Source organism: Bipolaris maydis (genome assembly GCF_028858645.1).
Source record: "Bipolaris maydis strain C4 unplaced genomic scaffold PSV08scaffold_17, whole genome shotgun sequence".
Lineage (NCBI taxonomy): Eukaryota > Fungi > Ascomycota > Dothideomycetes > Pleosporales > Pleosporaceae > Bipolaris > Bipolaris maydis.
The window spans coordinates 590346-609423 of NW_027093873.1; the positions used below are offsets into that span (position 1 = coordinate 590346).

The following is a 19078-nucleotide window of genomic DNA, read 5'->3' on the forward strand; positions in this document are numbered from 1 at the left end:
ACAGCCATGCACGGGGCAAATGGAGCTCTGAGAGCTTACGAACCAAACATCAAAGAGGCAGACTGCAAAAAAAGGTTTCTGATAAGATTCGAGCGTGTATTCTATACTACTAATGCCGTGTTTGGAAACAAAAAAAAACCATTTTTGTGTATCTGCTGGCATAAAAAGATCATCGCGTTCATAGACATTGAGAATAAGTGTCGGCGAACCGCACGTACATAGGCGTGCAAAACATGACCAAACATTAACACCATATCCCCAATGCACCCCCTTGAACATCTGTAAACCCAAGCAACGCCCGGAAGAAACACCCAAAATCAGAAAGCATGTCCAAACACCTTTTCGGGGTATGCAGATTGCCCGCCATTCTTAGCAGACTGGTAGGCCGTGGGTATATATGCAAAGCTGTGCTGTAATGAAATCAAGTGCGTACTGAATGCAGTTTTCATAAGCGATAACACGATCCGCTCCTTCATCGGTGGTGCATCCCAGCACCCGCCTTAATCTCCCTCTTCATCTCCTCCAGCTTCTTGTGCATCTTGAGAAGATCGTTTCGCTGGGCCTCCGTTGGCGGCTTTTCCGCTTCCGTCAGCTCCCAGTACAGCTCTTCGTACTTCTTGTAGTACTTCTGGAACTTTTGGGAAAGCTCGACAGTCTGTCGGAAACTCAGGCTCGGCATGGATGGGGATGTGGTGGACGAGGACGAGGCGCCCGGCGACGCACGAGGGTTGTTGTGGTGGTAGCGCGAGGCAAGGCCAGTGTCGATGTTGGCAACCTTGCGAACCTTTGGCGCGGTAGAAGGAGTGTTGGATGCAGATGAGTCATCCGACTTGCGTTTAATTGAGCTGGCAGAGGATGGCGTAGAGGCATTGGGCTTGCCATTGCCATGTGAGGGGGTTTGTTTCGGAGTTGCGCGGCTAACCTGCGGCTTCTTGGTCACGATGTTGTGGTTGTGAATGTCGCTGTCAATGTCGTTGGCCTTGCGTTTGAGTGAGCGGTCAGAGTTGGTAGAAGATTTGGCAGGTGATGCTGCGAGAGCCTCGTGGGCAGGATGTGACTGGTCCAAGTCGCTGGCGTTGATGGGCGGCGAAGCTGAGAGAGGCGAGGGGTTTTTCGGCTTGGTGTTTACTGGCATGGTGGGCTTGAAGGGCCTCTGAACAGGGCGGTCCCTCTGTGCATCGCGTACTGGCATTTTGGGCTTTGCACGAATCGTGGTATTGCCTTCTGCAGCGGATGACTTCTTTGCACGACTTTTGGAAGCATCGGTTGCCGAGGGTGTGCTGTGGACAGGAGGTGCAGCGGGGCGTGAAGTCGAGGTGACGGGTGTAGACGTGGCTGGGGCCGAAGCTTTTGTGGGTTCCTCTTTCACCTCCTTCACCTCCTTCACTTCCTTCACCGCTAGCTTCTGGCGCGCCAAGTACTTTTCCTTGATTGACGACTTGGGCTTGATCTCAATCTCCTTTGCAGCCTTTTGCTTGGTCTCGCCATCCTTTGTGGCCCTCGGCTTCCGCTCAGGGGCAGTTTTGTCGACCGCCTTCTTAGCTGCAGGCTTCTTTTTGGTAAGATCCGAAATCTTGTGCATGGGAGTGCTTGCTTTCGGCTTCGCCTCAGGCGCTTTCACTGTTGAACGCGACAAACAGATGCCTTGGCCTCGTTGGTCCTGCGGCAGCAGAATCTGCCAGAGCTTGTCATCTTTGGACAGTCGTTGGCGATCAAACGACTTGATGGCGCCGTCAATGGCCTGCTGACGCTCCTCCGAGCTCTGATAGGGAAACTTGTAGGGGTTGACTTCACGAAAGGACTTGTCCGTGAGTTGCCATTTGTCGGGTTCGGCCGTAGAGCGTTTCGCAACCTTGGGCAACACATCTCGGATGCTGGCTAACGAGGTGCGGCACGTGGCAGCGAGCGAGGCCTCTGTGGCCGGCTCGCGCGCGAGGAGGTGAATGACGGGGACACGGAGGGCGTTGACAACGACGTCGTGGCTGTTTGTGGGTTGCGAAGTGGGTGGGCGTTTGTGCATGGGCGACGATGGCGCGGTCAACAGGGGTGAAGGCGCAAGGTGCGAGGATTTGAAGCCCGTCGAAGGGAAGCGACGATGGGCCGGGGTGCGTCCTGGTGTGGCATCGGCGACAATTGTCCTGCAGCAAGTATTGTTAGTCCTGGTGTGCACAAATGGTTGCCATAGCATCATGGCTGCATCATGCGACAAGGGTGCTCGAGTCTCTCGACAAAAGGCAAAGGGGCAAGAGCAGGCGCAGGGCCACTGGGGAGGCATACTTGTTGGCTTCCTTGAACTCGGAGATGGCAGCCATGTTGCTCCTCAGCTGCTCCAGCGCTGAGTCTACGCCTGCCGTGACATCTTCCGCCTTGTGGACCGTGAGACTGTGGTGGATCAAACCGGCGAATTCGAGTTGGCCGTCGTCGCTGCTATCGTCGCTCGACTTGTATAGTTCGTATCGATGAAGTTCGGCGCTGCTCTGCAGCATGTGTGTCTTGTCGCCATATTTGAGTTGCTGTTGTTGTGGTTAGCTTAGGTCATGCTGCATTTGCCCTCTTCTCCCGAGTCGAAGGCCGCCATGACCACGACGACAAGGGCGAGCCATGGCAGGTAGCGTGCAGGCGCCATGGAGGGTTCGGAAAGGGTGTGAGTGCACACGTACTGGAGTGCGTCCAAAGACTATCTGTGGTTGCTTTCCGCCCCTGGCGTTTTCGAGGAGGTCGTCGATGATGTCCTGGGTAATGTCCACCTGCATGGCCTGGACGGGGGTGCATCTGGCGTCGTTGAATGCGATGTCGCCATCCGGGGCTCCGACGAGGGCAATGCCGCCCGTGGGAAGTAGCTGTGCAGCCATGTTGGAGTGGGTGGCAGCCAGGCTTGGAAATGAGGTGGAACGAGGTGTGAAGCTCGCACCCGGGTGTTGCTAGGAAGTGCAATGCATGGAGAGAGCACCCAGGCACCGAGCAGAGAGCAAGCAGGTGGCCGGGTTCGGAGCAGAGGCCTGGTGACGAAGGCGTCTGGTGTTTGGATGAGGCGGTGGTTTGCTCGGAGAGGACGAAGGAGCGAACAAAGGGCTCGCTGCTCGGAGGACCGTGAGGACCGTCAGACAGGTCAGACAGCTTAGGCCGTCATAGCGCGGCGGATTCCAGCGAACGAGCGTGCACGGGGGTCAAGGTACGATGATGAAACGATTGGCCGTCACGCACGCAGGACCAAGGGCTGGGAACAACCAGACAAGAACAACGACAAAGTTCCAGAGTCGTCAGACACGGGCGATGTGAGCAAAGGTGAGCTGGGCGGGAAGCAGCGTGAGGTGTGATGGTGGTGTGCCGGCGAGAGGGCCGGCAGCCAGGACGCCAGCCAACCAGCCAGCCAGCCAGCGGACGCCGCATGCCTCGACGGCGGTGGTCCCGAACAAGGGCGCATAGAACGATTACGCCTGTCCAGGGTACCGAATCCAGCCCCGGCCCGCTTTGTACTCACCCAAGTGCCTATCTACTTTTTTTTTTTTTTGCAGCACCAGCAGCACCAGCAGCACCAGCAGCACGGCAAGGCGCAGGGCAGAGCAAGGCCAGGCCAGGCCGGCTGGTGTTTATTCTGGCCTGTTTGCAACCGCGCTGGGAGGCGGGTGGAGTATTAGTAGTGTGCAGGCCGGCGGCGTCGAGGGCGGAGACAGGCTCCAGGCGACTCGATCCACCTGTCCGGCGCCATGGTCCAACGCTTGCTGACCAAAGCTGCACAGTGTGCTGAGTCTGGCAAAGGCTGGGCAGGTCCGCCGTCACTCGTGGCAGGATTGCGGGCAGCAAATGGCTCTGCGTTTAAAAAACGACGGCGGGATTTGGGAGGCGGGCCCTGTCGCGCGAGGCAGGGCAGGGTCGGTTGCGGGCGTACCTGTTTCGCATCCATGGCCGGGGCCCATGTTTGAGACCACGGCTGGCGATGCCTCAGACGGGCGCGCAGCCAGCGTCGGGGCCTGGTGCAGAGATTGGAGGCGTGGCTGCCAACGGGGCTTGCATCGCCTGACAAGCAGGAAAAAACAAAGAGGCAGCGGTGCGGCTTGGGCAGAGGGCGGATGTGAGGGAGCATCGCGTCACCCGCGCTGTCATCCGGCATGGCGGGTAGGCATCGGTCGTGGTGGGCGCTGGTGGGTGGTCAGGATTAGGCCGGCCTATTTTGGTGCTGCCGGGAGCCCCGCACCCTCTGCGGAACAGCCCACCGCCCACACCACCACACCACACAGCAGCAGCGCTCCCAGCCGGCATGCGTACGTTGTACACCAAGTGCCAGGCCGAGCGGCACTCGTGCCGGCACCGCGACCCCCATGGCCGCCAGCCCCTCCGTCTCTTCACCACTCCATGCTCGCCCGCCACGACGCCCTCTGGTGCGGGGCGGGCCTTGTGTTTGCTGACACTCGCCGTGTTTCCTCGCCCAAACTCGGGCGGCGGCACGAGTCAAGCCACGGGTGGGTGGGTGTGCATGTCCGAGTAGGTGTGCGACCCTCGACCTGCTAGCCTTCAGCCACAGCTTTGCACTGCACTGCACCCCAACCAAGTACTTAGCGACACGCCCGCACGCAGAGAAGATTCCATGATTCGCACACGGCGTCGTGGCTGCAGCGTCATGCGCAATGGGGACGCACTACCGCCCTAGCCCACGGCCCTCCAAATCAATCCGCTCCGGAACCTCGCGCCCACCTCGGCCACCGGCAACAATAACCGACCGCTAAGGGAACCGCCATGTACAACTACCTGGACTTGTCACGCCCGCCTCTGTACTCCAACCTGTACTCCAAACACGGCCGGCTGCCCCTCCATCGCTGCTGGCCACACCACGCCCGACTAGACACCATCGCCCTCGGATCCCCCAGCCACTTTGTCTGCTCCCGGCCCTCGACAGGCTGCCTTTCATCTGCATGCCCTTTGCCTTGTACGAGCCCCCTCCGACACAAGTACGTATGTACCTACTTTTACCTATGTACCGGCAATATCCAGATGCCCCTGGTCGCCTCTTTTTGCCCATATTGCCCTTGCAAACCAGCCGCATGGCACATAGATGAAGTGCGACAGCCTTTTGTCACAAGACCGCCCAACCGCCAGCCAAGCTGACGACTGCAATGTCAATGCGGATGCTTTTTTTTTCTTCTCTCTCTTCATCAGCTTGCCCCTCGTGTGCGTAACGTCTACTTTTTTGCTTTATTGATTCTGAGATCGGAACAAATCTCTGTGCAAAGCCAGCCTTGAGCTTGGCATGCCACATGGCAATGTCAGCAGCGTCCACCGCTACGTACCTTGTCAGATGGCCATACAAGACGATATCACCATTTGTGCTTTTTCTCTCCCTCTCTGCTCGTATTGCACTAGCCGATGTCCCGAAATGTATTAAAAGCCCGCAGTGGTGCTTGCATCGGAGCCATTCTTGGACGAATGGGACCAGAAGCACTTTGCGCACTCTCCCCGCACTGCGGCATCGCATCCACACCCACATCCACACCCACGCTCATCTCATCTAGTTAGGATGGATAGTTGAATCGAGCCCGGTCCCCAGATTGCCAGATCGCACATACTGTGCTCATCACCTGCCTCGTCGGCCAAAGTTGCAGCGTGCACAGTTACACAGGTCTACGTCAAGACTCTGGCCAGGAAATGTACTTTTTTCTCCCTCTGGCAGCTGACTGGCGGCAAGCCTGCGTCATGTGCTCTGAGCTACGCGCGCTGCCCTCGCCAAGGGCCAGACCGTTTGGGAGATTGAGACCCGGGGGGGCATGTATCATATCGCCTTACATTCCCATTCGTAATGTCGGTCGTGCTGGTTGTTACGGTCCAAGTCCATCGGACCTTGAACCCGCATGCATGAACGGCCACCGTTTGCGAAATGAAAGCCGTCACACAATTGTCTCCTTCCGTATCAATCTCGCGTTTCAATGCAGTCGGTGTCTTTTGGGCCACACGTTAATGTACCCATGCCCCCAAGTTTAGTAGCTCTTCGACAGCTCAGCACCAACTGCTATCCCATAGCTGAATCACACATCAGCAGGCGCCGCTCTTTCCTCTGCACGAGCGCCACGTCAAACACGCCCCGATTGCCCATCCAGCCCTCTTTGATCAAAACTCGATGACCCAAACTTCATCGCCCTGCCCACACCGCCCCAATTTCCCTATTTGCTCTAGTCCCCTTTGAAACGGCAGACACAAGAAAAAAGAAGAAGCAGAAGAACATGGTACGGGGATACGCAGTCAAGCCCCGAACAACGACGACAAAACAGCAATCGTAGCAGCGAAACCCATGTTTATATCATTAGAAAGCTGTCTTTGCCCTGATCGACGATAAAAAGGGCAGATCCCTTCCACTCTGAAGTTGGAGCCCTGCCGTTGATGCGATGTGCCCTGACAGCAACAGCAAAAAAAGACGCGGCGCGTGCTGCGGCCAGCCGGCCACCCACCACCACCCAAACCCACGCACACAACCTTGCTAGGTTGGTGCTTGCACGCCTGCGCCCCCTCCAGCCACTGATCCCGCTCACGTCGGCGGCAGTGGCGGGCGCGCGTGGGGCGCGGCCCCCCCGACGAATAACGCCGTCAATTGCTCCTTTGCTCTAGCTGTGCAACAAAGCCCATATGCCTCGACTCTCTCTCCCCCTCTCACTTTGCTCGCATCGCTCGCATCCCCTCGTTTGCGGCCACGGCATGAGCCTATGGGAGGGGGGGGGGGGGGGGGGGGGGTGAACGGTAGAGCCAAACTGGACGGGCACAGCTTGTGCATGCATGTACCCGGGGGTACGAAAGTATTCATAGTGGGGCTGCGCAAGGGATGGAGCTAAGCCTAATTAAGTAATTGATTTGGTTTCAATACAATGTATCGCCACCTTGAGCAGCAATTACAGCCTCACATCGGTGCCTCATAGTATTTACTATAGACTGTAGATGCTCTGGAGTAATAGCTTCCCAGGCCTCTATTACAATCCTCCGAAGCTGATTGTAGTTATAAGGATTATCTGATAAATCTGGATAATACTCTTGTATCTAATCTTCTATCCTCGCCCATACTGACTCAATAGGGTTTAAATCTGGTGACTAAGCTGGCCACTGTATTACCTCTACGCCTCTCTCTTGTAGAGCACGTTTTGTATCTTGAGCTGAGTGTGGCCTAGCGTTATCCTGTATAAAAAGTAGATCTGGATTACTTTTTACCCACTCACTTACGAGAGGTATAATCTGCTTATGATAGCGAGCTCTATTAATCGATCCCTAAGCCTTTTCCTAAAAGAGATAAGGACCTTTTTGACTCCTATTGAAGCAGCCCTAGAATATCTAACCCCTCCTCCGCGAGATTCTGTTTACTAGGTAGGTGGGCTCTAGTCGTTCGTGTGGGAGCTGAGTTATATATATATCTTAATAGGAGGCTTTAGTTACCCACGTTTCGTCGCTCCAAAGCACGCGATTCTATTGTTTAATAGTCTAATCTTGGTGCTCTAGGGCTTATTGGAGTCGATCTATCTGAATCCGCTTATTATTTGGTGGCTTCTAGTATGCTTTTCTTCTTCTATACCCTTCCTTTTGAAGAGCGTTCTGAATACACCGCTTAGAGGCTTGCTAGCGTGGGTAGAAGTAAGTAGCGAGTTTTTGGTAGCTTATTCGTCGGGTACGGCGGCTCTGTTGGATAAAGCTAATTAGCTCGTTGATTTGCTTACGGCTAAGTTTGTGAGGTCTACCGCTCTTTTTTTTTAGGGGTAATAGGCACGGATAACGCGTATTGAACTTGGTTTAAGGAGCAGCCAACTTGCTCCTGGATCTCCTTATAGGTATGGCTAGCATGGCGTAGCGTGTGGATACGAAGTCTCTTATCGCGAGATAGATACGGGCGGTGGCGACAAGAGCGAGGCGTTACAGGTTCATCCATTATTGCTTGATACAAAGAGAAACTCCTTGGAGCTGGAGTAAGATTAAGGGGGGAGTAGTCTTGGCACAGTAATATTGAGACGTTTTGGGCACAATTAGAGCTATTTTGAATCATCCGAAGTACCTCCGGTAAAAACGGGATAATATACCCACTATGAATACTTTCGTACCCCCGGGTATGTATGTATGACCTTTTTTGTGCACTTTTACGCACAGAAACAGTAATGCCCGTTCTTGGAGCGGGGGGGCTGCGGGCATAACCAAAGATTTGTTCGCTTGCTGGATCATCATCTATCGTATTCTTTCCCTTGAACGCTCTCTCTTTGTTTTTTTTTCTTGCTCCAGCAACATTTTGATGGCTCCGGAGAAACATTGCCTTGCAAATTTATTCCACAAACCCCCGAGAAGGAACCCGGAGTTACAAGAAGAGGGGAGGGGAGGGGGGGGGCAGCCTGTATCATCTCCCCCCCTCATGTTTTTCGGGGTGGATCAGGATGCAAGTGTGTGTGTGTGTGCTAGCCCTAGTTTTACCGGGGGTGCGTCATGCTGCAAGTATCATACATGGAATACGTACATTGCTTATATATATAACATGTATATAGGCAAATATTGCCTCTCCCCCCCCCCCCCCCTCCCAAAATCGCTACACGAAGGCCCGTTTGGCAAAAAGGGAAAAAAAAAAAGAGAGACAAGGAAAAATGAAAATTGCCCCGGTCTCACGGTTTAAGCTTTGATTTTTCATTCTAGGAAGACTTGGAGGGTGTGTGTGTGTGTGCATGCCTTGCGTACTTTAGCGGAAAACACGGCTTGCACACATACACGCACACACGTAATGGGGCGTGGGTTGGTGCAAACTCATGGAACTACACTACTAAGTAGAGCGTAGTTAGGTTCTCATCATCCCCCCCCCCCCCCCGAGCAAACCGATCCCGATCGGAACAAAAAAGGGCAATCAAGCCTCCATTACTAGAGTTTTCCATGGTTCAACATGGTAGATAGTAGCGTGGGCCGCCCCCAACGACTTTGCCTGCTTCGAAGCCCGGTCTTACCTGCCCCTAGCACAAGAAAGGGAACAAGCCAAGACAAGCAAAGCCTCCTCCTGCTGATGCCTCTGCTGGACAAGTTCTCTGCCCCCCGAAAACCCAAGGAAATCAAGAAAGCAAATTGCATTGCAAAATTGCCTAGTAGTAGACGGCAAGTCCCCGAATTTCTGCTTACAGGAACCCCCCCCAATCAGCCTTGCATGAAACTCTATTACTAAAATCCCCACTTCAACTCACGCCACCCAACGCCTGTATATTCCCTTCTTTGCTCAAAGAAAACCCAACAAGGACCCCCACAAACCGAACAACCCCCCTTCCTCTTCCTCCTCCCTTCACCGGAAGTTGTAAGTTGCGCGCCAAACAAAAGATAAAAGAGTTAAAGAAACCGGACCGAATGGTCGCGTCTCAATTCCCACAATGTGCCGGGGGAAAATACACACAAAGTGCATCATCCCATGTGCTGGAGATAAGCAAAGTCTCCTCCGTTCCGCTCAATAAAAAAACCAGAGGGATACACCGGCGACCGAGAGAGAACCCGCTTTTCCGCAACCCCCCCCCCCCCCCCCCCCCCCCGGGCTTGTAGAAGAACATCGGAGGGTGAGAGAAGGGTGGGGGGCAAGCAAAAGGGAACGGAAAGTACTAAAAAGGAAACAAGTGCCGCGAATATACACTACTACATGTGTATGTGCATGTAGAGTGTTATCCATCAAGCGTCTAGTTCCTCGGGTGCTTTGTGGCGAGCCAGTACGAGACGCTTGTACTCAGCAGGGTCCTTGTCCCAGAGTTCTGCGGCCTGGCCGTTTAGAGGGCTTGAGCTGTTAATCTTTTGTTAGTTTTCCGTACTTCTCTTATATATATATATGCAGCCTTCTTCTCGTTTGCTCGACATGACATGACATGATTGCAAGATAAAATAAAAAACTACTATTACGTACTTGTTCGGTTCACCCAGCAGACTCTGCAAACTCAACAGCACAGTGGTGATGTTGTAGATTGCGCTCCACTTGTCCTTTAGGATGTCGAGGCAGATGCGGCCCGAGAAGTCGACGTTGGGGTGGTAGATGGGGGTTTTGTAGAGCACGGTTGGTGGGCTGTAGGGGTAGTTGTTTGCGAATTCCATCGAGAGCTTGAAGACGAGGTTTGCGTAGGGTGTGTCTGCGGGGCCGTCGATGGTGGCCGTCCACTTGGTCATGTTTTCGTCGTCGGGGAAGGCTGTGATGCCGGGCGTGGGCTTGGTCATGATGTCCATGAGCTCCTTTTGGAGGCTGGATTATATTCATCAGTTCCATGTTGGGCGGCGGGCGAGGGGAGATGGGGGGGGGGGAGAGAAGAGAGAGACGTACCGTTGAGCAACAGTGGCGTTGGGCCCATTTCCTCGTCCATTCGATGAGAGAGCCATTATGTTAAGTCGTTCAAAGTCGTACACGCCGTTAGGAGGTTCTACACGAAGTTGCTACCAAGCACCGCAGAAAAGTCCGGTATGCACTGCAAAGACTATCCTGAGATCCAGCTACTAAGCCGCCAAAAAAAAGGGGAGAAGGAAAATGCGGCAAGGTCTTGTAAAGGAATAAAAGAAAACTTGTGCACTTTTCCGCACGGATGTTTGTTGAATAAAGGGGAGGTAAAGAGGCGTAAAACGTAGTTGTCAATGTTCGAGTTGGCAAAGCACCCCACTACTAAGTGGACTATTTGGGCGTGTGTGTTGTTGTGTTTATGCGTTTGTGGGTGTGTCCCTGCGTCTTGCCGGGGAAACCACGCGCGCCTGTGTGGCCCAGCAACAGGGATCCCATGCGACACGCGCGCGATGACCCGCTTACTAGATGGCGCAAATCGAATCGCGCACGGGTGATCGATGCACTTTCCTTGTGATCGCGGTACGAGGGAGCGACGGGTGTGGTACAATCTGGTGAGATTGTTCTGCTATCTGAGGATGGGAGGGAGGGGTAGGCGGGTGTGGCGACGGGAACATGGAATAGTAGACTGGGACTGCTGTCATGTACTCTATATTACATGTGACGATCATAGTCGTATGCAGTAGCAGTACTAATGATTTTCTCCCAATGTGATATGCACGTATTTGCCATGTCTTGAATCTCTTGTACAAGCAGTGTATTATGATAGTACCATGCAAGCCCTCTGGAACATGTTTTGGAAACAAGTACGCATGTACCAATAGTTAGCCTACAAGGCGTTACTTCTTCATACGTCTGTAATACTACCAACACCAGCGAACCAAATCAAACCTGCCTTGCACGAAACAATGCAAGGCTTAGCCTTACCGACATTCGCTTCAAAAACCCTCCTACCCTCTCACTTCCTTGCTAGCCATGTCATTCCATCATCACCTCAATCCTCATCCAGCCCCTTAATCCTCTTCTTCTCAACAAGCCTCCTCTCCAAACTACACCTCAGCACTCTCTTCTCCTGCCCCACCCCCACCTCCTTCAAACAATCATCTTCCCGATCCCAATACACAGCCCACCCATACCCTCCCTTTTCCTCTTCCACAGCAACAAGGCACTCCTCATCATCTAGCGTCAACCCCTGCTCATCCTCCGTCCAATCCCACGACCCGACTTTATGCTTCTTCGCTTCAGATCGGGGTCCATAGCGCAACTCGCGTGTCTTTTTGTGCGCATAGATCCAGTTTAGCTTTGGTTTCGCCCGTCTTGGAGCGGTTTTTGGCGGAGGAGACGGAGTAGAGGGAGCAGAGGATTCGGGCGAGGAAGGAAATGGATGGCAAGATGGTGGCACAGTGCTGACAAGGCCAAGGAGTGGGGCTGCGGGCATGGGGCGGTGCGGGAGTTCAGAGGAGGGGAAAGGTAGGTAGAATCCTGTGAATGGGTGGGGTGCTGGTTCGTTGTTTGGACCGGGTTTTGGGAGTCCTGTTTCTGGGTCTTTGGGCCAGAGGCGTATCTACATTCTCATTAGCACTCTGCCTTTTTTTTCTTCCCTCATGTGACCATGTGTCGCGCTGGTAGATGAAGTGGGTGCCCTGTACCTTTCCGTCTTTCAAGACAACAATCGCGCCGTGCACCTCATCTTTCTTCCTGCTCTTCGCATCACAAAAAACATCGAGATAGAACTCTTCCTGGCGCTCTTCGGCCTCTGCTTCTTCGTCCAGAAGCCGCTGTTGGTGCACGGCCTCGTTTGCGCCTACGGCGATTGGTATGCCAGCTAGTGTCAATGCGTACATTATTTCAGATTGGCGGGTAGGGAGTCGTTGAAACGGCTGCAAGGGACACTGGATGCTCCCGCATTGGAATCATGCTTTGGTGGTGTAAACAAGATGTCGGGGCTCTCTTCCGCACGATGGTGTCATAGGCGGAGCGCAGCTGCGGGATGATTCGGTTAAAGCTTGGAAGATTCCTGGGGTGCCCACTTCTTCCTTGCAACCTTGAACGTCCTTGGAATGTTGTTTCCATGCATTTTGTTTGTGCTGTTACTGTTCTCTTAGAATGTATGCTTTACCTTAATTTGTATTTTTGGGACATGGCATGGTGTCGCAACTAGTGCTCTCAATTCATTATGATGTCTTGCATTCAAGTTGGTTGCACACCAGTGACTCGATATTTTAACATCGTGATGGAAATATATCGCGTGATATATGTTATCACTAGTTTCATTGTTGCCTGTTAGATCAAAGATATACGCGTCAGGACTATGAAGATATTTTTCGCATCCGAAATTGGAAATGCCATCCAGCGGCCAGTTTGAATCCTGTTCATTAATCTCTCAGACGCTCAGCTTCTAAGAAGAAAAAGTGCCCACTTTGCCTACATGATATGAGTATCAAACTCGACAACAACTAGTGGAGCCTCTTCGAGATGCGTACTAGTATTTCAAGAACCACCCGAATACGTAAAGAGCGGGCATGTAACCTTCCAATACCTAGCACCGAACCTTCTAAATCACTTTTTTTGGGGCAGGTACACAAGAGCCAATCGAAATGGGTAATTTACATCATGTTCATCCGCTTTCAACTGACACCTAGCATTGTATTCGGCGTCTTCGTCATTAAGCACCCCCTCTAATCATCCCATCGTTAACCACACTCTCGTAACACAACAGCCACTTTCGCCATGTCTCTTCAAAAAGAAGAAGACTCCCCAGAAACCGGCAACTCATTGGAAAATCTAACTGGGCAACAACGACTCCTCTTGAATACATTCATAGACGCTACCAGGATTGAAGACATTCATATAGCACGCAGGTTGCTAGAAAACAGCGAGTAGATTCCGCACCATGCAGTCAGTCTTTACGAAGCAATGATCGGTGATGCACTTAGAGACATAAGTACAACTCGTAGTACCGACAAACAACCCGAAAACAAGTAAAAGAGACACCTAGCATCATCCTGTTGCAAATCATATATTGACCGCTAGTCTAGAAAGCGAGAAGCAAGCTCTTCGCCCGCCGGACAACCAAGTACACGTAGACGTGAACCCTCAACCGCGACCCTTCCAGACCCTTCGTCCATCAGCGCCACAAAACCAAAGTCCCGCCATGGCTCCCCAGAAGATACTTCTCCAGACCCACCACGAACATTCGACCGCTTGAGCCCACTCCGAGACATGGAGCACCTCGACGCCCTCGCCGCAGTCCTCCAACCCTTCCGCACCGACTACCTCCCCTCACCCACCCCCGACACCCTCCTCTTCCTCCCCGCCGACGCAATACGCCACTGGTACTTAGGCTACGTGTACCGCTGGCACAACTTCAAACACGCCGCAATCGAGCATTTCAAGCACGACAAATGCGTCCAAGCCTTCCGCCAACTCGGAGACTCCCAAGCCCACTTGCCAGATGCTACGTCCCACCCTCCTTGCCCCCTCTCCGCCCCCTTGAGCCTAGAATACCATTTCATCTGCGAAGTCCTGCGGCCTGTGGAGAGGATCTACAACACGCTACTTACCACGCAGGCTATGCGGGATCTCTGTGGCGACGACATACCGCAGGGCATCTGGCTCGAGAGGGGCGAGCAGAACGAGGAGTTGGCTGCGAAGGGAATCACGCCGGCGTTTGTTGTTCGCTCAAAGGCTGCGAGTGGCAAGGATGAAGTGAGACTCGTGGGGCATGCAGAGTATCTGGGTGGAAGACCGGGTGCGTTGACGGCGGCGATCAAGAATGTGGGCAGGAATACGTGGGGAAGTCTGCGGTGTGTGTTGGGTAAGATGAGCCTTCCCCCCCCCCTTTCTTTTTTCTTCTCCCAAACACTTGAGGATGAGGGACTGAGTGATGTGTGGTTAGGCGATGTAGCGCGCTGGATGCTCGCGTGCAACACGGAATACGGGTTTCTGGTCAGCAGTGACGAGATTATTTTTCTTCACTTTGCTATTGTGTACAAGGGCAAGAAGATGAATATAGCGGAGCCGGGAGAACCGGAGCGGCTTGCATTCGTGTATTCGATGGTGGAGCCGCATGTCTATTACTCGGATCCAATTAAGCACAGTGAGGTGCTGGATGAGGCAAAAGGCACTGTTACGGTTAGGTTGGCGTTGCTGTTTTTGCTGCATTCGACTGTGACACAGAGGTTTCAGATGCCCAAGCAAAAGGGAAACGCTGCACACTTTTTTCCGACGACGGAAGCGGGCAAGAAGTTTACGTTGTAGGTGGGAGTCGAGGGCTTTGTATACGACGGGTTCGCATGGAGTAAAGGGTGGGAATATTTCGTCAGCGGTGGTATACGCTGTAACACTATTGATATAGGGTAGTGAGCAAGTCTCGATAGGATTCTCGATAGGAGGTTCAACAGCAGACGTATGTTCCTGAACAGCCTCGAAAAAGATGTAACCTGAAACTATCTGCTTGGAAATCTGGAGATATTTCGGTCTCTGTTCAACTCACCACACACGATATCACAATGACAGAAAATCAGATGGATAAGAGAAATAGTTGTCTAGAAAACTAGCATGACGAGATCCAAAGACAAGCTTCTGGCCTATGAGCGACCATATCAGCCCAACCACCTCCCTGGCAACGCCCAGCAATTGTGGCTTATCCACCATGCACCCACTACCTTAGCTACCCCATGTCTCGAGCTCCATACCTCGGAACGTAAACAGTAGTTGGTAATCCCATTGGATGGTCTATACCCTGTACCCTTTGATTTCGTTTCCAAGACACTCATCTCTTGGGAGATTGTTGGTCGCCGTAAATTCAGCGCTGCAAGCCGGTGGGTAGTGTGACTGTAAGGCATTGAGGGGAAGTGCCTCGGCCCATTAGCCCATTGTGATTGGCAAAGAGTCCTTTGTTTAAGCTTAGATATACGAATATGGAGGGGTGAAGGGTGTTGGTCGGAATTTGTAGGCCTCATCTGAGAGAACTACTAAGACGGCTTGGTGTTGAGAGACTGCATGTGCCTCGGCTAGTGCACCGGCTTCTGAGGTGTGATTGGACGAAGAAGTAGACTGGCTTGTTTATCTAGATATGTAGTCGAGAGAGAATCCGGGGTAGAGGCGCATTGGGTGCTCCCAACCACCAGGATACGAGGCGAGGATCGCCACTTGTAATGGGCTGGCTCGTAGGGCACTTACACGTGGGTTTTCTGTGACTAGGGTGGTGCTTTTTCCAGGGCACAGTTGAGATGGCCGCTTGGCAAATGCAGTTGGGGCCCTAGTCTCGCGTCAAAGGTCGATAATGGGCCCAGAATGTCGGCTAGACCTAACGACTCAGCTCGATGTGCGGAAACTATCACTTATGATGGCTGATGGAGGCCTCGCAGTTGTTCCAGCCCATGGACATGATTGGGATATGAGTGTTCTGCGAAAGCCAGTAAGATGCATATGGTGGGGTGATTGCGCCACAGATCTAAACGCAAACAAGTATTGCTGAGGGCACCCTGCGTAGTGACGGAAATCAAAGGAGGTCCTTAGCCGGAGTTTTTGCATGCGTGACTAGATCTTGGAGACTGCTGATCAATCGACAGGGACATCGGTAGGCGAATCAGGCCAGAATACGGATGTGGGAAAAGGACAGTGCAGCTGCCAAAGGGCGGTATGGTGCCGAGTTGACTAACTAGCAGCAACCGGCAGCCTGCAGGTCATTAGTATCTCCCCGAGTGCCCCGAATGCCCGAATATCCAAAAGGCGCGCCAGTTGATGCTGTGTCCAAGAGGCAAACTCGATGTTTCCCGTATGTTTGTCATGAGCCACAGGGTTGCACAAACAGGACGCGTACACCTATTACACAAAGGGGCGACGACAGGGAGCACTTGAAAGGCTCGAGATGACGACACATGGATGTCTCTGCCAAGGGACCGGCGGCTTGGGGCGCGGGCCATGGCAGCAATGCGCCCTTGTTCGCATGCGGCTCGTGGCCACACATGGACAACGCCTTCCGGAGCAGTATCCAAGTCGGGACAAGATGTTGAGCGTGAAAATGGGCCCGGTGGAGCAACAGCAAGCGAAACTACCCCGCGCGTGTAGTCGAAACACCTTCCAAGGAGGCCGGGTGATGCAGCGTCAAGAGGGCGGACAAAGAATGAGGGCCGTCGGTGGCAGCTCGGTCAATTCTGCGTGCGGCTCTTCGCGTTCCTGTGGGCAGCATGGATGCGGTGGATAACAAGACAGGCGTCGATGGGCACAAGACAACTTCCGCTTTGCTTGGAATGTCTTGTTGTCGACGGCGGGCGAGACGGGGGACGGCAGCGTGCGGGGACCCCACATGCCAAGCCTCTCCCCAGCTTTTCCGCCTGCCGTAAAGCCAGCGTTTTGTGCCCACCCGCGGCGTTCTTTCTTCTTTTGCGGGCGGCGTAGAGCCCATGCTGCCCTGTGCCTCGGTACTTTTCTGGACACAGCAAGAACACTCCCCATTGCGCTTGCTTTTCTTGGCAGGCTGCCATGGCGGGGGAGCATGCAGGCAAATGTCAGGAGCTGGGGCTGGCATGGCCATGTCCCTATCTACACACATAGACATAACGTCGACATGCGTACATATATCATGCACCCCCGTCCCTGTTCTTCAGCCTGCCCACCTCTCTCCTCCCTCCCCTGCCCCCGCAATCCACAATGGCCTCTCTCAACCAGGTCTCCCATAACGACGATATCCTCGAGAAGCGGCAGGTATCCCTCGTGGAAAATGTCGACGGCTCCCAGGATGGCGCCCCCTACGAGTGCGAGTTTACCGAGCGCGAGCAGAGAAAGATCATCCACCGCATCGATCGCCGCCTTGTCGTGACTGTCGGCGTCCTGTATTGCATCAGCTTGATGGATCGCACCAATCTGAGTGCTGCTGCCATTGCTGGGTCCGTACCAGCCATGCTTGCTGCTGTTGTTTGAACTCCCAGCTAACCCCTTCCAGTATGACTGCGGAATTGAAACTCTATGTCCTCGAGGGCACAATCTCCCACTACTCCATTGTCACCATCGTCTTCTTCGCCTCGTACATTGTCTTCCAGCCCCCAGCCACCGTCATCTGCCGCTACCTCGGACCACGCAACTTCCTCTCCTTTATCGTATTAGCATGGGGTGGTGTCATGATTGGCATGGGCTTTGCAAACGACTATGGCACCATGGCTGGCTTGCGAGTTCTGCTAGGTGTGCTAGAAGCCGGATTTTTCCCTAGCTGTGTCTATCTGCTGTCGACATGGTGTACGCATGCTCCTTTTCACGGATTCTTGGATCCATATTGACAACTGCTACAGACACTCGCTTCGATATCGGAAAGCGGTACTCGGTCTTCTACATCCTCGGCAGTTTGGCTTCCGCCTGTGCTGGTATCCTCGCCTATGGTCTGATGCAGCTCAAGGGACGTGAGGGCTTGAACGGCTGGCGCTGTGAGTTTCTTCTTCATAACCGCATTCCCTCAAGCGACACTGATATCTAATTCTTCCTGCAGGGATCTTCATCATCGAAGGCGCGCTTACATGCTTCCTTGGTATCGTCGGTTACTGGGCCCTCGTCGACTTCCCAGACAAGGCACACAAGAGCTGGAAATTCTTGAACGAGCGAGAGGCCAAGTTCATCATCGACCGTGTCAACAGGGATCGTGGTGATGCCAAGCCCGAGCCATTCTCGCTTGCGAGGTTCCTCAAGGGTGGAACCGACATCAAGATCTGGGGTTTCGCCTTGGTATGTTTTCAAGCATCCACACTAGAAATCCATGACCTTGCATACTGACTCGCCCAGATTTTCTTCAACACCACCACCGTCACCTATGCTCTTGCCTACTTCCTTCCCATCATCCTAACACAAAACATGGGCTTCTCAGTCGGTGCTGCTCAGTGCTTGGTTGCTCCCCCATACGCCTTTGCCGCTATCGTCATGTACACCACTGGCTGGCTCGGCGACAAGTACCGCATCCGTGGACCCATCGTCATCGCGAACATGGTACTCTGCCTCATTGGACTTCCCATCATGGGCTTCCACAAGAACGCCAACATCAGGTACTTTGGCGTCTTCCTCACAACTGCCGGAGCCAACAGCAACATCCCAGCCACCATGTCGTACCAGGCAAACAACATCAGGGGTCAATGGAAGCGTGCTTTCTGCTCCGCCATTCTTGTCGGTATGGGCGGAGTAGGCGGTATTGCAGGAGGTCTTGTTTTCAGGACACAAGATGCGCCCCACTATAAGCCAGGTCTTTACGCTTGCATTGCTTGCTGCCTGCTGTCAATTGTCGTTGTCGGCCTCGTTACACTGAGGTCATGGAGCTTGAACAAGCGTGCCGATCGTGGAGAGATTGAGCTCGAGTACAACGATGTAAGTCTTGCCTCTTATTTGCTGTATCTGTCCGAACGAATATTGACAAGTCCCAACAGGATGGCGACCAGAAGGGCTTCAGATATACCTACTAAATCTTGTATTTCGACTTTGTTTACGGACAGCGTATCAAGCGATACCATTTTGAATGATACCTGGTTGCTACTTAGTATTTACGATTCAAATAACGAACATATAACTCACTTGATTCTCACTTCCCCTGTAATCCATTGTTTGTGAATGAGAAGCTGCAATCCTATCCGATGCTTCCGCAAGTTTCTATGCCTCGGCGTTTGTACTATATAAACCCCAACCCACCCACGTCCCGTGATCTCGGCAATATCCACGTCTTCCTCGGTTCAAACATAAGCAGGGCTGATTCTCAGATCACTAATCTGTCTTCCATTCGCCTGGTGTCAAACCCTCATGCCGAAACGAGAG

General features: G+C 53.2%; 5 protein-coding genes across 5 annotated transcripts; 2 read left to right on the forward strand and 3 right to left on the reverse strand.

Annotated features, from left to right (window-relative positions):
* Nucleotides 1-66: 66 nt before the first annotated feature.
* On the reverse strand, nucleotides 67-2921 carry PSV08DRAFT_211495 (uncharacterized protein). The gene is made up of 3 exons (XM_014222482.1): nucleotides 2661-2921; nucleotides 2278-2513; nucleotides 67-2138 (listed from the first exon to the last, which is right to left on the reverse strand). The coding sequence occupies exons 1-3, from the start codon at nucleotides 2850-2852 to the stop codon at nucleotides 473-475; spliced, it is 2094 nt and encodes a 697-aa protein (XP_014077957.1). The 5' UTR covers nucleotides 2853-2921; the 3' UTR covers nucleotides 67-472.
* A 6665-nt stretch (nucleotides 2922-9586) lies between these two features.
* Nucleotides 9587-10583, reverse strand: PSV08DRAFT_339385 (ubiquitin-conjugating enzyme/RWD-like protein). Its single transcript, XM_014222484.2, has 3 exons — nucleotides 10280-10583; nucleotides 9872-10201; nucleotides 9587-9751 (listed from the first exon to the last, which is right to left on the reverse strand). The coding sequence occupies exons 1-3, from the start codon at nucleotides 10333-10335 to the stop codon at nucleotides 9643-9645; spliced, it is 495 nt and encodes a 164-aa protein (XP_014077959.1). The 5' UTR covers nucleotides 10336-10583; the 3' UTR covers nucleotides 9587-9642.
* A 446-nt stretch (nucleotides 10584-11029) lies between these two features.
* On the reverse strand, nucleotides 11030-12196 carry PSV08DRAFT_366436 (uncharacterized protein). The gene is made up of 2 exons (XM_014222485.1): nucleotides 11938-12196; nucleotides 11030-11852 (listed from the first exon to the last, which is right to left on the reverse strand). The coding sequence occupies exons 1-2, from the start codon at nucleotides 12130-12132 to the stop codon at nucleotides 11283-11285; spliced, it is 765 nt and encodes a 254-aa protein (XP_014077960.1). The 5' UTR covers nucleotides 12133-12196; the 3' UTR covers nucleotides 11030-11282.
* A 1314-nt stretch (nucleotides 12197-13510) lies between these two features.
* On the forward strand, nucleotides 13511-14548 carry PSV08DRAFT_374935 (uncharacterized protein; the record flags this gene model as incomplete). The annotated part of the gene is made up of 2 exons (XM_014222486.1): nucleotides 13511-14105; nucleotides 14187-14548. 2 exons carry the CDS (start codon nucleotides 13511-13513, stop codon nucleotides 14546-14548), a joined length of 957 nt encoding a protein of 318 aa, XP_014077961.1.
* A 2397-nt stretch (nucleotides 14549-16945) lies between these two features.
* PSV08DRAFT_412895 (major facilitator superfamily domain-containing protein) lies at nucleotides 16946-18833 on the forward strand (the record flags this gene model as incomplete). Its single annotated transcript, XM_066093939.1, has 7 exons — nucleotides 16946-16999; nucleotides 17033-17181; nucleotides 17238-17527; nucleotides 17581-17712; nucleotides 17775-18007; nucleotides 18065-18637; nucleotides 18697-18833. 7 exons carry the CDS (start codon nucleotides 16946-16948, stop codon nucleotides 18730-18732), a joined length of 1467 nt encoding a protein of 488 aa, XP_065948018.1. The 3' UTR covers nucleotides 18733-18833.
* Nucleotides 18834-19078: the final 245 nt, after the last annotated feature.